The following is a 15682-nucleotide window of genomic DNA, read 5'->3' as shown; positions in this document are numbered from 1 at the left end:
ATCCCAGAACGCCGGGATCACGCCCTGAGCCGAAGGCAGACGCTTAATGACTGAGCTACCCAGGCACCCCTGTTCTCACTTTTAAAAGGAGAAAAAAAAAAGAGGNAAAAAAAAGAGAGAATGAGCTTAGGGCATTCCAGGAGCAGAGAGCAGACCAGGACCACTGAAGGTTGGTGAGAAAGGGGAGTGGTAAGTGCGGGGGCCCCAAAGGCAGGCCCAACTACACAGGGCCCACGGGGGAGGTCTGCACAGAAGCCATTGGAGAGTTTCAACAGAGCGATGACATGATCTGCTGTGTTTTAGCACAACCCCCCTAACTGCTGGGTGGAGGTTGAGGGATATGGGTGGGCACGATTCAGATTATACGCCGTCAGTCAGGACCCAGAAAGCCCTGACCTCAATCTAGAGGCTGCAGCGGCTTGCAGACCTGTAGTGCCTGGCTACAACAGAGGTTTCCAAGCAGAGGGAGAGCTTGGAATGCCAGATTCCTGGAAAACTGGGAGTGTTGTTTCTGAGAAGCAACTTTTTGTTTGCTAGGCTTTGTGGCTTAAACATATTCTTAAATGCCTGCTTTTCTGCTCTCCATTATTTCATTTCTTTTTAATGATTTTGCTCTTAAATGACTGATTTTTCTGCTTGCCATTTTTTTAAAGATTTTTTTTTAAAGTACTCTTTACACCCAACGTGGGGCTTGAACTTATCACTCCAAGATCAAGAGTCATGTGCTCCTCCCACGAAGCCATGCAGGTTCCTCTCTCACTTACCATTTTATAACAGACATGGAGACGATCTGTTGGAAAGCCTTGCAATGTGAATCCCTGCGCTAACCCAAGGAAGTCTGCACATCCCTCCCTAAGGGGAAGGAGTAAAGGTGGCTTCTTACCTCGGCGCAGAGTGTGCGGGCTAGGGCCTGCAGAATTGTGCCCCGGGCCGACGGAGAGCTGATGGGAGGCAGCCGCCATGGGGGCCTGGTTCTGGCTGGCGGCCATCTGACTGCTGTTTCTCCCCGGGGCAGGGGCAGGTGTGGTGTCCTTGGGTCTTGGAGGACTAAGGAGAGCAGAAGTCAAGTTAGATGTCAGGCATTCGCCGTGAGAAAGCTAGTCAGCATGCTATCAAAATACCACAGTCCACCCAGAGTTTTCACTGTGGAAGGCAAGGAGGTGATGGGGAACTTTAAATAATTCACACTGGGTCTGCAAAGCTACGATTTACTTGGGGCCACACAGGACTAAATATGTTATGGGGTTTCACTGCTTCGTCTTCCAGATATTCTGCCACTCGAATATCACGAAAGACACCATTTCACAGCGACCAGCAAGGAATTTCTAGTTTTTGCTTGTACGTACACTGGGCAATATTAAAAAACACNTGGGCAATATTTAAAAACATGAAAGGGCTTTTGGACTTCAAAAGAACGAGATTAGACACACACACAGTGTACAAAACAAAGCAAAAGCGTGGCAAGATCCTAACACTATAAATTGTAAAGTGCTCGGTTTTTATCAATCGTTTGGACTTGGGGAAAGAGTAACCCTGAGACTCAGTGATGGCTCACAGCCCAGAGCTGGTCAGCAGCACGGTGGACAGAGATGAGAACTCAGGCCGGCTCAGAACTTCGTACACTAAGCTTCACAGCTGCATTTTGTCAGCGTCACCAAAGAGTGAATGCCATTCGTGAAGTATACACAAAAAAACAGGGCACAAAGAACAAAAGCAAATCGAGGACTGACATTCTATTTGTCCTTCTGCAGGGCGTTCTAATTATCGTCTTAATGTATTTAGAATTGATTCAGCAAACTGAAGGCTACAGGTAAATGGAAATGTGTGAGTCAGCAAATACTTTTTTTTTCTCAAACAAACAAAAAACTAAAGCTGAAACAAAGACGTGTGTGGAGTGGCAGTTTTGACAAGAGCAACATGGAGCTTATGATGTGCCTAAGGGAGCCTTGGGAGGTGGAAGCCTTTGTGATTTTCAACCAAAATGTGAACTTGTGCAAATTCTGTGAGTAAAAAGGAACTCAGGAATATACAGAGCAGTCCGAATTCAGCTGTGAGGCCTGAACGAGATTCTTGTCTCCTAAGCAGCTAGCTTCACATCCCACCAGGCACTCCCTCCCCATCCAGAGAAGCTGAGGCAAATTCGTCTCCGTGGCAATGTGGGCATAAACAGGTCATCCTTGTTCTATGCATTTATTTTACTTTATATGTGGTTATTTAGTGCTTTATAGATGGTGCGGTAGAGAAAAGGACAAGAAAAATCTTAGTACCTACTCTGTAGAGAGGCTCATCTTTTACAGCATCTTCAAGTCCTGAACTATCTGACATTCCACCTGAAGTGGCCTCTGGGGGTCATCTGCCCACACCAGTGTGGAGAAGTGAATTCAGGCAGACGAGAGGAAAATCTCAAGTTCAAGGCACTCTTTCCTAAAGTTGCTGTATATTTGTACCCCACTCCAGGTGGCTGATCAAAAGGTTAAGCAACAAAAGAGCCTTTTAAGAAAGTCTATCATCGTGTTTTCTACCTTGTATTCATCTATCAATTTGCCTGCAAGACTGAAAGCTAGGGGGTGGGGAGGTTTCAGTCACCAACTGTGCCTAGTACTGCATCCAGCACACAGTTAGTCAGTAAATCTGACTGGATGGGTGGGTGGGTGGATGGATGGATGCATGGATGGATAGGTGGATGCATGGATGGATAGATGGATGAGGGGATGGATGGATGGATGGATGGATGGATGGATGGATGGATGGTTGGACGCATGCATAGATGGATGCATGGATGGGTGGATGGATGGATGCATGGATGGATGGAAGGGTGGCTGGATAGATGGAAGAATGGATGGATGGATGGATGGATGGATGGATGGATGGATGGATGGATGGATGGATGCATGGATGCATGGATGCATGGATGCATGGATGCATGGATGGATGCATGCATGAATGCATAGATACGTGGATGGGTGGATGTATGGGTCGGTAGGTGGGTAGATGGGTGGGTGGATGGGTGAGTGAATGAATACCAGGAATACTCAAACCTAAGTCGCTTGCTAGNCACTTGCTACATTCAAGTGTTAACTAGTCAGCGTACAAGATGACAAAAGCAAATGGTAAATGAACATTGAGTGCACATCAAACAGGGAAAGAGGTTTATGATACTGCTAGCCTCCTACTGGCTTCCAGCACCAAAGCAGTATGGTAAAGAATGCAAACAAATGTTGCTTCTTTTGGAAAACAGGAAAGGAAGCAAGCAATTTGCAGTCTTTTTTTCCATCCTTTGCCAACCAGAAGAGTGAAGGCAGATCTGGTTCACTCTATGCTGCGCGATTCTGCAGGCATGGCTGTCATGCCCGCAGGCCAGCACCTGCAAGAAGGCTGGGCATTGAGCACCCACTGCCAGCAGAAGATGGCCTTCTTACCTGTCGCCCGGGCTTGGCCCCTGCTCCAGTATGCCCGCAGAGGAGGGGACTGTCCCACCCCCTGCGCTGCTTTCAGCCTTAGAGCTCTGGGGAGAGGGCTCTGGGCCTGCAGGAGCCAAGGTGCTGCCATCTGTGGGCGGGAGTGGCGGCTGGAAAGCTGGGGATATGTGCTTTCTAGTTAGAGTGCCACCCTGCCGGTGGGCCTGGAAGTCCATAAGCTTCACACCAAAGCTACACAGAAAGAAGAAACAGTCAACACAGCATGCAAGCCGACTACTGAGACAGAAGTCCATCGCTCCACACGTGTTAAAACCCGCGCATGGGGAGAGCCACCCGAGTTGCCCAGCATGCAGTGAGGCGGCAAGGACCACACGAATGGTCATTGCGATTACCAATGCAAGCAGCTCAACCTGGCTTTAAACCTGAGCAAGCCAACAGACCTGGTACTGATCAATGTCCTTTCTCAATTTGGGTGTGAACAGCTGAAAGCAAACGGGCAGGCCTCGTCTTGAGTGGGGAACATCGCGTTGGCGTGCCTACCTGCCTACCACCCAATGGCCGCCTTGCGTCTGTGCGTTTGGGGGACCGGGTGGAAGCTGAGGTCAGCGTCAGGATGTCACACCGCACTGCCTCTACAGCTGAGATGTACGAGCACTGGTGCAGGCGGATGCAAAGAATATATCTGAGAGGATTCGTGACCCCCGAAAAAAATGGCTGCTTTGGGGAAGGAGATGGTGGTTGGAGGACAGGGAGGAGGAAGATTCACTTTTCACGAAAGCTGACTGATGGATGAACTTTCAAGCTTTTCAGTTTGAAAAATAAAGACACGTGGCTCCCTGAGCTTGTGTGTCCCAGGTCAGTTGGTGGGGAGACTCCACCCCGGGAGATAACCGAGAATCGTTTCTTATGTGCCAACCAGGGCCACGACGCTGCATTTTGTGACTTCAAACACGTGAAGGCTAATTGTGCGGTGGCCAGTGTGTCATCAGGAAGCAGGACCTAATGTGTGATCGGGGCTTCAGAGAAGTAAAACTTCTGCCCCTAAGAAATGTGGGTTTCAGAGGGACAGAATAGGGTAGTAAAGCACTGGCCTCTGCTATGGATTAAACAACAACGACGACGACAAAGCAAAAGGAAACAAAAAAATCAAATCAGGTAACAAAAAGAGCTTGTTTAGTTGTAAAACAATGTCCGGCGACGTTATTCCGCGTGTGCGCGAAACGCGCACGACTCTGCAATCCTCTCCAACTGGGCCTTATGGGTGAGCACAGTGGCATTTCATCATGCGGAATGAATGGCTTGGCCTCTGAAGGCACAAACTACAAACAGCCTTATTAAGCTTTGACAATCCCACTAAAATGGCCCGTGGAGCGTGGTATAGAGAAACACACCTCTCCTTCTTCACCAAGTCCCCTTCCATGACCGCCATGCTGGCAGGCCGCTTCCTCTCGAGGGTCCCTGAGTCAGAGTCATTTCCAGTGTGAGATGAGTGATTGGAATTTGGGGTGACGAGAGGCACGAATGCTTCTGATACGTTGAATTCCACCTCTGCAAGAAGAAAAAGAAACAAGCGTGCAGGCACACCTCAGAGATAATGCAGGTTTGGTGGTAGACCATGAAATAAGGCGAATATCGCGATAAAGCAAGTACCATGATAAAGCAAATGCCACGATGAAGTGAACATCCCAGTAAAACGAATATCACAATAAAGCAAGTCAAATGCCTCTTTTGGTTCCCTAGTGCACATAGAAGTTACGTTTATACTATGCTGTCATGTGAAATAGCATTATGTCTACAAACACACTGCATACACCTTAATTAAAAATACTTTATTGCTAAGAAATGCTAACCATCATCTGAGTTTTCAGCGAGTCATAATCACTGATCGCAGATCACTCTAACCAATATAATAAGAATGAAAAAGTCTGAAATTCTGCAAGAATTACCAAAATGGGACAGAGACATGAAATGATCAAATGCCGTCGGAAAAATGGCACCAAAGGACACACTCAAGGCAGGGTCGCCACCAACCTTCAATTTGTAAAATAATGCAGTATCTAGGAAGCGCCCATAAAGTGTGGTATAGAGCATACGGGTGCATGAGGCTTTAAACTCCCGCCATCCCTCCCTGCTTCACAAACGCAACCCCCTGCCCTCTCATCTTCTCAAGAATGGTTTGCCAAGCCAGGGGGAGGTAAAATGAGGAAACAAGACATAAGGACGGGGTGCGATTCAGAATATAAGTTACACAATTCCTCTGCTTTCTTCTTTGTAAAAAAAAGAAATAATCATGCAACATGGAAGAGGACAATAAGCATGGATTACTTAAGAAAATGAAAGGTATTTATAGTTTGATATAAAATGCAAATAAAAGGCAACACCGACTCCATACTGCCTATAGCAGTTTTTCTAAGACTCGTTTTCCCAAAGAGATCTTGGGCAAAAAGCCAGTATTTATTCTTCCATCATGTACTTGTTGAGAACCTACATGAGTGAGGTGTGATTCTCGATGGTGAGGAGAACCTGGGAAAGGAGAAATGAGCTTGCTCTGGTGCCATGGAGCTCACACACCAGGGGTGGTGACAGCAGGCCACTCCGGGCAAAGTACAGGGTGGGAGGTCTGGACTCACAAAGCTTGCCCTATCAGTACCCTCAAAGTGGGTCATGGAAACTCTGAGGATCCCAGGACTACAACAAACATAGTCTGAAAATCTATCACCTGTCAGCTGAAATCTTTCTCTGATACAGACAACTCCCACCTTCACAAAATGGCTCCAAACTATCGGTCTTCATCTTCCACCTTTACAAAAACCATCTCCCTGCCTACAGAAACAAAAAGCTGTCTTCCAAGTGGAAAACTGCCTATTCAGTGTCACCCCTTCCTTAAAGTAGTTCTGGTTCTTTGTGCCCAACATCTGAATTTGTCAAACCATCTGCCCTTCCTTCTAACTCGCCATGTGTGATAATATCTGTTTATATGGCCTTCTTCTCCAAGGGCCAGGTGCCTCCAGGGAAGACAGCATATCTCACCAGCAGACACAGGCACCTAGGGGAATTCAGTACACACTGGCTGAGCAGACCACTCCAGGGTGAAGCAAAACAAAGCAAAACACAAAATAATGTGGACGCCAGTATGTCAAAGATGAACACAAGGGGTCTAAAAACAAACGTGATGAAGTGAAACTAGTCACGTCCCCGCGAAGGGGCTCCTAAAGCATTTTCTTCTTTAAAGAAGTTTGTATACCATTATGTGCTGCTTGGGCAGTTCGTGAAATTGAAAAGGTACATTACCTTCAGGGAAGAACCAGTCCGCGTGCTGAATGATGGGCTCGATGACTGCAACTACATGGACAGAGGTGGCTGCTGCCATTTCAGCCAGGGTTCTGAGAAGGACATTCAAAAAGTTAGACTGCTTCCCCCGGGCAGCCTCTAATTTCTGCAGGTTGTGTCAGAGCAATTTAATGACTTTATTTTGTAATTTTTAAAAAACACTTATTTATTTGAGAGAGAGAGAGAGAGTGAGCACGGGTGGGAAGGGCAGAGGGAGAGAGAATCTCAAGCAGACTCCTTGCCGAGCGTGAGCCCAATGCGGGGCTCGATCCCAGGATCGTGAGATCGTGACCTGCACTAAAACCAAGAGTCAGAGGCCTGACTGCACCACCCAGGTGTCCCCAATTGAATTACTTTAAAACAAGAAAATATTTAAGCACAAATGCAAAAACTAGATCCATGGGGCTCTGGCCTCAACGTGTGGTGGTGATGCCCCAGGAGGAAAAATCACCCCAACTCGGCTGTCACTCCTTAGTCTGCACGTGCTGTGTTAACAGCGAGTGAGCTGGTGAACAATGGTGCGTCCAAATGCTGATCTTAAGTTGGTTTGGAACAGGGTTCCAACCAGGCATTTTCCCGCTGGAGCAGTATTGCCCACGGTAGTCATCCTGTACGACTCAAGACTCCACCGACAATTTTGCCCACAATATAACCAAGAGTGTGCACTGTTTCGGTGTGCCCCTTAGATCAGAAAGCCTGAGCCCCCACGTTTACACAGACTATTATTTAAGGTTGTCATATCTGTGGACTGGTCTCAAGATGCGTGTTGGGAAGTTGAGAGTGTGAACGCCAGGGTTCAAAGGGAGGAAAATAGGTAAGAATCGTTATCCCTAGTGTCAAGGAGCTCACATTCCAGTTGAGAGTCACAATACCACAGAAGCCGAAAAGCTGCAAAGGCCTGACGTTTATGGAGCACCCACCATGCTTCAGGGCATCGGGTTCCACACCTCATTTAATTTGATTTTTACAACACGGGGAGCTTTTCATACATGAGGACACTGATAAACAAGCGGCCGGATCCCTGGTCTGAGTGCCACAAACTGACCTCCTCCCTCTCTATCCCTCTGACCGCTCTTCCCACTGGGAAGAACATTTTCACCCCAATTTCCAACCAAGCGAAAGTTCTAGCTCCTTTCGAATTCCAGCTTAAAATGCAAGCAAGCTCTACCTGCAAACTTTCCTCCTCACCCACTCATACTTCCCTTCCACCCTTCTGGACTCTCATCACCCTTGTGCATTAGAACCCTGCTGGATTGGGGAGGAACTATTTACTCACGTTCTTGGCCAATTTTTCTTTTTCAGGAGATAATTCTTGCCTAATGACTTGCAAGACCTTTTAATATATTCCAGATGCTTCTGGANTTTTACAAATGAGGAAGCTGATGGAATAATTCGTGTTCTGACTAGGGTAACTCTGGAATTGGGATTGTGCCCTTTTTTTTTTTTTTAAGATTTTATTTATTTATTTGACAGAGAAAGACAGCCAGAGAGAGGGGGAACACAAGCAGGGGGAGTGGGAGAGGAAGAAGCAGGCTCCCAGCAGAGGAACCTGATGTGGGGCTCGATCCCAGAACGCTGGGATCACGCCCTGAGCCGAAGGCAGACACTTAACGACTGCGCCACCCAGGCGCCCCTATTTAAGGCACTTTCTGACATTTAGAAGTTTGTAGCTATTGACGAAGCCAAACTATCCATTCTTAAATTTGTTTCTTATACCGATTTTATGTTTAGAAAATACTTCTCGGGGCGCCTGGGTGGCACAGCGGTTAAGCGTCTGCCTTCGGCTCAGGGCGTGATCCCAGCGTTCTGGGATCGAGCCCCACATCAGGCTCCTTTGCTATGAGCCTGCTTCTTCCTCTCCCACTCCCCCTGCTTGTGTTCCCTCTCTCGCTGGCTGTCTCTATCTCTGTTGAATAAATAAATAAAATCTTAAAAAAAAAAAAAGAAAATACTTCTCTATCCCAAAAGGTAAGTCATATTGACCTGCCATGTTTATGGCATCACTTTTTATATAATTAACTCGTTGGTCTACCTGGAATTTATTTGCTGTAAGATAGAACATATGTTCTTAACTTTGTATATCAGTGTATCATTAACTTTGCTTTCTGACACAGGATCTTTGCAAATAATCTTAATACTTCCTGAAACAAGGCTGGAGGAACACTGAGTGAATAAATGAATGAAAGAAAGATTTTAATTCAGAAAGTCACTGCATCTTTTAATGGACACTTGAATCGCCTGTGATTTTCCAATGTGAAGAGCAATGATGGCGGTTGCAGGAGGGTGAGGAAGGTTCAGGACACAGACGGTGGGCCCTGCCACTTCCCTGCTGTGCAACTTTAAGCAAGTTCCTTGTCCACTAACATAATATAATAAAAAATCATTAAAAAATAATAAAATAAAATAAAATAAAAAATAAAAATGAAGACAGAAGCACCTACTTCAAAAAGGTTACTTGTGAGGATTAGATGAGGTCATTATAACGCCAAACAGAATAAATATCAATGCTGATTTCCCAGGAGCTCTCTAGCTGGGATCCCAGACCCCTCACTTCTATTCCATCTGCGTTTCTCAATGCCAACAAATTCCTTTTTTTTTTTTTAAAGATTTTATTTAGTCAGAGAGAGAGAAATCGCATGAGCGGGGTGAGCTGCAGAGGCAGAGGGAGAAGCAGACTCCCCCTGAGCAGGGAGCCCGACATGGGACTTGATCCCAGGACCCCCGGATCATGACCTGAGCCGAAGGCAGATGCTTAACCTACTGAGCCACCCAGGCACCCCCAAAATTCTTTTTTTAAATGCTGTTTGATCAACTCATTCTTCTGCTTAGAAACCTTGATGCCGCGACATACGAGGCCCCTCAGAAGCTGGCTGTGGCTTCATAATCTCGGTCACAGTCCCCTGGGTCCTGTGCTGAGGTTCTACAAGACCACGTGACACCACCTCCACCCCCAAATTAGCGACCAGGCCCTTTCACGCGCACAATACTTTTGCTCATTCGGGTCACACCTGCAGGGAGCTATTCATTCACTTAAGTACAACCCAAGTGCCTTTTCCCCTGCAGGGCTCTCCCTACACTCCGCAGCCTGAGCTGTGTTCCTTCGGTAAGCACCGTGGCCGTCGTACTTTGTAAGGTCTGCGGCAGCACCCCCACGTGCACAGACGTGAGCTTTGTCACGGTGCCATGGCCGTTCATCTGTCTGAATGCCCAAGAGCGGGGCCCTCTGAGGACTGTGTGGCCAGCGTCTGGGATGGGACCCAGCTCACGGCAGTGTTCCGAGAATGTCGGCTACGTGGAATGACCAGGTTCAGGAGCGCAACTCTGGAAGCGCATCTTACCCCGGAACGGGGGTCTGTTCCCATGCAGTGAGACTGAAATACCGTGATACGGGGACAGGTCACTTACCCCTCAGTTTTGGCCCATAATAAGTTCGGGCCTAACACAATCGCAATGTTGCTGGGAGTCATTTTATTGACGTCGCTGGTCTGAGCAAGCTTTGCAAGGAACTTGATTAAATACCTGGGGGAGAAAAGAGAAAGGGGGGGAGAGCATGTTCTCTGAGATAGTTCCAGGAACAGCATCCCGCCCCGGAGCTGAGCCCCAGGCTGCTCAGATGCTAAGTGCAGAGAGGCGCTGAATGGGAATCTGGCTCAGGTTCTGTATCTTACAAAGTCCTGTGCTCTCTGTTTCAGACAACAGACTCCGTTAGGGCTCGGAAGAGGGAAACAGCTCACAAGAAAACCTCCACAATTCAATCCCTATTCTGCTATGTGTTTTCAATCTACTTCTCCTTTGTGCCCTATCGACCCCTCAGTAAATTACAATCTGATGAACAGTGCGCTCAATGTGTTTTAATACAAACATAAAAAAATACAAGCAGAGGGACATTGCTTAAAGGAAACCGTATTTGAAAATATTTTATGTGGTAATTATGAAAATGTCCAATTTGTCATACAGTTATAGTCTCTCCTATGTAAGCACAGCACTATGCAAACAAAAAACTAAGAATAACCCCACTATATATGAATAGGGGGCTGATCAAATAAATTATGATATATCCATACAGCCATAAAAAATTGTTATGCACAGATATGGAAAAATCTCCAGGATGTATATTCAGCAAAGAAGGCAAAGAGAATGATGTATACAATATATACTACCATTTGGTCTCAAAATAAAAGGGAGGAGTGTGAGCAATGAATATATGTATGTGTGTGTGTGTATGTGAGAGATCTTTTCACTGGACACCTTTTGAATTCTGAGCCATGGGAATGTGCTCCTTATTCAAAAAATAATTAGTCAAAATTATAAAGAGTAGAACAAACAAAATAAGAGACCAAATCCCAAAGTGCCAAGAACTATAATTCCATTTCCAACATAAGGCATGGAACAGTCTAAGACTCTCTATAATTCCAAGCTGGGTGCACCGTATGAATTAAAGAGGGATATTATAAATATTAATGTACTCGTTAAGGCAAAGTTGTCAAAAGGGAGTATTTAGCGTAGTTTAGTGGTAGAATCCAGGACTGAAATTAAAGGTCAGGTAACATGCCAGAAATTTCATCAGTAGAACATTTACCATTTTGAACCGAGTCCTTTTATGAGATTTTCTTTGGTTTTCAATACTTGGGCTACCTTTTATCCTTCTCTCTAGGCTTCTTCAAAGACACAATTTAGGTCAAAAGGAAAGTGGAGGTGAAATTCTAGAGATATATTCCATGGTAAGTTTTCTTAGAAACAGTAATTCCACAAAGCAATCCATAATCTCCAGTTCTAGACATTTCATTTAATAGGATGATTTATGCTCTATTAAAAATAAATTATGTAGCATATATAAAGCTATTGTAGAAAATAGAATTGTTGATTAATTTTTGCCTTTTACATACTGGACAATTTTTTAAAAATTTATTTAGGTAAGCTCTATGCCCAATGTAAGGCTTGAGCTCACGACCCTGAAATCAAGAGTTGTGGGCTCTACCAACTAAGCTGGCCAGAAGACCCCCTACTGGATAATTTAGAGTCCGAATCCAACTTGCAGTCAAGCCAACCTTCCATGAGAACTTTCTCCTAGTAGCTGCAGTGGTAAACTGACCAGGGGACTTAGCTGTTAATGCAGACACAATGTGGATGCTTCACTCGGTGATATGCGTCCCAACGACATGCATCAAATCCCGTTCCCAGAAACCCCCAGTTCCTTTCCGAAGCACTTGTATAGTGCGCTTGGAGGCTTAATTTGAAGGATGCTGGTCATACATACCTAAAGTTAACAAAATTTTGTGGTGGCAACTTTTGGCATGTTCTCCATAAATCCTGAAGTTTTTTGTCTTGATCCTGCACGCTGAGGAAAAGAAGAAACAACACCTGCATTCATAACCCTTCATGAAGACAGAGCATTAGCAACCCCTGAGTTACAACAGGCTATGTTAACAGCGATGCTTTCATTGACAGAGAAAGCACAGCTGGAAAACAGGACAGATTTGGAAATAAATAAATTTGGAGTCAAATCTTTAACTCTGAGAGTTGGTTAGCCTCATCAAGACGCGGTCTCCTGATGTGTCCGCCTGGGGATATGAACGTTGATTCTGCCAAGTGATGGGGAGTTTCCATAGGCTTAACCCTGCGAAACCACTTGCGCCAAAGCCTGGCACACAGGAAACAGGACACCGCCGAAAATTCTGTCTAGGAAGGCGCCTATCTCCACGAGCAGCTTCCTGGACCCCAGCCCAGCCACAGGTGAGCTGGCCAAGCTCCCGGGTATCCAGACCCCCGAGACTTTCCCTGCCCTTAACTCCGCTCAAAGGCTCCAGGCCCAGCAGCCCTCTCCTGTCATGAAGCAATCACAGGAGCTCTTCTGCTCTACGGTTTCCATGTGCAAACTTCCATTGACACAAAAGAGGGCCGGATGAGGCCAGTCACCTCTGCCCACCAGCAGGAGAGAATGTTAGCAGTTGCCCACACAATACACCTTTGGACCTAAAACGTCCTCCACAACTGGACCAATCTGGAGTGACAGGTAGGGGGTAAACATAATTATACATTAGAGGCCAGTTGATGTGTCACCAGGCTGCTGACATTTCTCATGTATGGAGAATCAGTACACCCAGAAACAGACACCTGCTTCGAAAAGTGTATCTTCTCACTGGAATGACGTCGGAAGTCTCGGAACTGAGAGAAGAATCAAGGTGCAGGAGGAGTGGAGCAGGCCACCCAATACAGGAGACCCTAGAACGCTCTCCTTCTTGACACTTCTCTTGGGTTCCCTTTTTTTTTTTTTAAAGATTTTATTTATTTGACAGAGAGACACAGCGAGAGAGGGAACACTAGCAGGGGGAGTGGGAAAGGGAGAAGCAGGCTTCCTGCAGAGCAGGGAGCCTGATGCGGGGCTCGATCCCAGGACCCTGGGATCATGACCTGAGCTGAAGGCAGATGCTTAATGACTGAGCCACCCAGGCGCCCCTCTTGGGTTCCCTTTATTCAGCCCCACAAACATAGACTTTTAAAACAGGCTGGGCCACATGCAGGTTCCAAGGATATGACTGTGACTACAAACTTACTGACTTTTAAAAAAAGATTTTATTTATTTATTTGTCAGAGAGAGAGAGAGAATGAGAGCACAAGCAGGGAGAGCAGCAGGCAGGGGGAGAAGCAGGCTCCCCCCTGAGCAGGGAGCCCGATGCAGGATTCGATCTCAGAACCCCAGGATCACAACCCGAGCTGAAGGCAGACACTTAACTGACTGAGCCACCCAGGCATCCCTTACTCTGACTTTAAAAACCTTACTGACAGGGTAGAGGCACCTGCCACAGAAGCCTAACTGATCAGACCTGACAGCCCATCTGCTGGGAACGGGTGACAGTGGCGAAAGACAGGGAAAGGGGAGGAGGGGACGGGAGATCTGTTCCCCCTCCCTTAGGGGTGAGGAATTAGGCACCTGCGGGAGGAGGTGAGTCAGAACCACGAGGCACAAGCTAACAAGGAGGCAGTCTGGCTGGCCAGAGAGAAGCCTCTGGGACTTTTTGGACAAGGCTGCCAACAGTTCCTGGTACACGGAAGCTGGGCGTGGGGGAGAAGGAGCAAAGGATAGGGACACAGTCTTTGGCGCAGACGGGTCTGGGCCTGAGTTCCCGCTCTGCCCATGACTTGCTGTTCCTTGGGCCCCATGCCTCCCCCAGCCTCAGTTTCCATGTCTGGAAAATGAGGCTAACCACATCTATCTTTTATGTCATTGGTCATGGATGACAGGAGGTAATGGGTATCAAGATTAGTATGTACTGGGGCGCCTGGGTGGCACAGCGGTTAAGCGTCTGCCTTCGGCTCAGGGCGTGATCCCGGCGTTCCGGGATCGAGCCCCACGTCAGGCTCCTCTGCTGGGAGCCTGCTTCTTCCTCTCCCTCTCCCCCTGCTTGTGTTCCCTCTCTCACTGACTGTCTCTATCTCTGTCAAATAAATCAATAAAATCTTAAAAAAAAAAAAAAGATTAGTATGTACTGAGCACAAGTAAGCGTTAACTGTCATTACTAGAACTGTCAACACTGTATTACTGCATGGCTGAATTTCCCCACGGCTCACCAGGCACATCGCCATTGGCCAGTATGACACCTGTCCCCGCGATAGGGCTTTTTTCCATCTAAAAGGAGCTTGTGACCAGCTGCTCTATTAATGTGGGTCGCACTCTATGTCTTCATCCATATACATCACTCGAATTGAAGTGCTGACTCTCCCATCCTAATAATAATACTCAATATTTTCGCCCAACACGTAAGACCTGAGGCACATACTATTTAACACATGTGCTATTTTAATGTTATTTTATGATCCCTGAGAGTAAGATGACTCACAAAGGGGACATAATATCCCATCATTTCCTTTAACTTTGAAAACTCGGTGTTCTTTAAACTTACCTTGCAACTTGTGTCCATTCTTCATACAGATTAAAAGTCATCAAAGGTTCAGGCAGTTCCCGTAAATAGGACTTTAAAGCACCTGAAATTGTTAACACTCACTTTGAGTATGTCCAGGGGTAAGCCTGGGAATCTCGGGACATATTATTTTTTACAAATTGAAATGATCTCAATTATAACNTGTAATCTGCCAAGAATATCTAGAACAAGCCATGAATCAGCGGGAGAAGTTGGAGCATGAAGTGTTCCTAAAACAAATTCCGGCCCTTGCAAGATAGATGGAGGGGTCAGTGGAAAATAAAATTAGCTTCAAAGTCACCTTCTAATGGACATCATTTCCCCAGGCAGATCTAGACTGTGAAGGAGAAAGAAGGGAAGGAAATACAAGCAGGTCTTTAAATATTTGGGTTATAAGCTACCTTCACCTTTACTTAATAATCAGGAAAACAAAGGAAAAGGGGTGTGTGTGTGGGGGTGTATCCTTATTCAGTTTTATTTGTCATTTCAGTTTGTCCAATTAAACCTATATGGGCAGACCATTTCAATTTTATCTGTCACTAATCCGAAATGAACATTGGATTGTTACCTGGTGATCTGTCTGAGACGGGACCCGCCCCCCCCACCCCCCAGGGTAACTCCTCGCAGCTCACCTGCGACAGCGTGGGGGTCAGAGTAGAACTCATCCAGGTGGGAAGTAGAACAGTCTAAAGCAGCTTTCAGTTTCTTTAACTTGGAGGCCCCAGCCCCAATTCGGAAAAGGCCCTAAAGACAACAAAAAGCCATTAGCATCAAGTTCAAGTTGTGGGCTTTACACTGAGCAGCAGTTCACATCTGATGCAAGAGCCTTCCGCCCCAGCCCGACTCCCACACACCTCATCTTTGAGGGCAGGGACGCTGCCTGCCTTGCAGGGCGACCAGGAAGGAGGACGGGACCGAACATAGGCAGGCAGAGGGGCAGACCGACAGGCAGAGAGCAGTTCATTCCTGATCGGTGAGAGCTCTTGCCCTGCCCCATTGCTAAAATATCCGTGC

General features: G+C 46.6%; 1 protein-coding gene across 7 annotated transcripts in view; it reads right to left on the bottom strand.

The window, feature by feature from the left end:
- Positions 1-157: 157 nt before the first annotated feature.
- LOC105235249 (rho GTPase-activating protein 17-like) overlaps positions 158-15682 on the bottom strand; it is a 30100-nt gene continuing 14575 nt past the window's right edge. For 3 of the 7 annotated variants that reach the window (XM_034650519.1, XM_034650515.1, XM_034650517.1), the window contains 8 exons: positions 15301-15412; positions 14651-14732; positions 12007-12087; positions 10155-10268; positions 6711-6802; positions 4811-4967; positions 3420-3650; positions 633-1047 (listed from right to left, as the gene is read on the bottom strand). In XM_034650519.1, the coding sequence (XP_034506410.1) occupies positions 648-1047; positions 3420-3650; positions 4811-4967; positions 6711-6802; positions 10155-10268; positions 12007-12087; positions 14651-14732; positions 15301-15412 (1269 nt within the window). In that variant the 3' untranslated portion in view covers positions 633-647. Of the gene's footprint in view, positions 1048-3419; positions 3651-4810; positions 4968-6710; positions 6803-10154; positions 10269-12006; positions 12088-14650; positions 14733-15300; positions 15413-15682 lie in introns of all 7 variants that reach the window. The other 4 variants (XM_034650521.1, XM_034650520.1, XM_034650516.1 and 1 more) reach the window with 3 other exon arrangements.

The sequence above is a fragment of the Ailuropoda melanoleuca genome, unplaced genomic scaffold (assembly GCF_002007445.2).
Source record: "Ailuropoda melanoleuca isolate Jingjing unplaced genomic scaffold, ASM200744v2 unplaced-scaffold249, whole genome shotgun sequence".
Taxonomy (NCBI): domain Eukaryota; kingdom Metazoa; phylum Chordata; class Mammalia; order Carnivora; family Ursidae; genus Ailuropoda; species Ailuropoda melanoleuca.
Note: the sequence above shows the minus strand (reverse complement) of the source record. Positions and strands in the feature narration are given on the sequence as shown.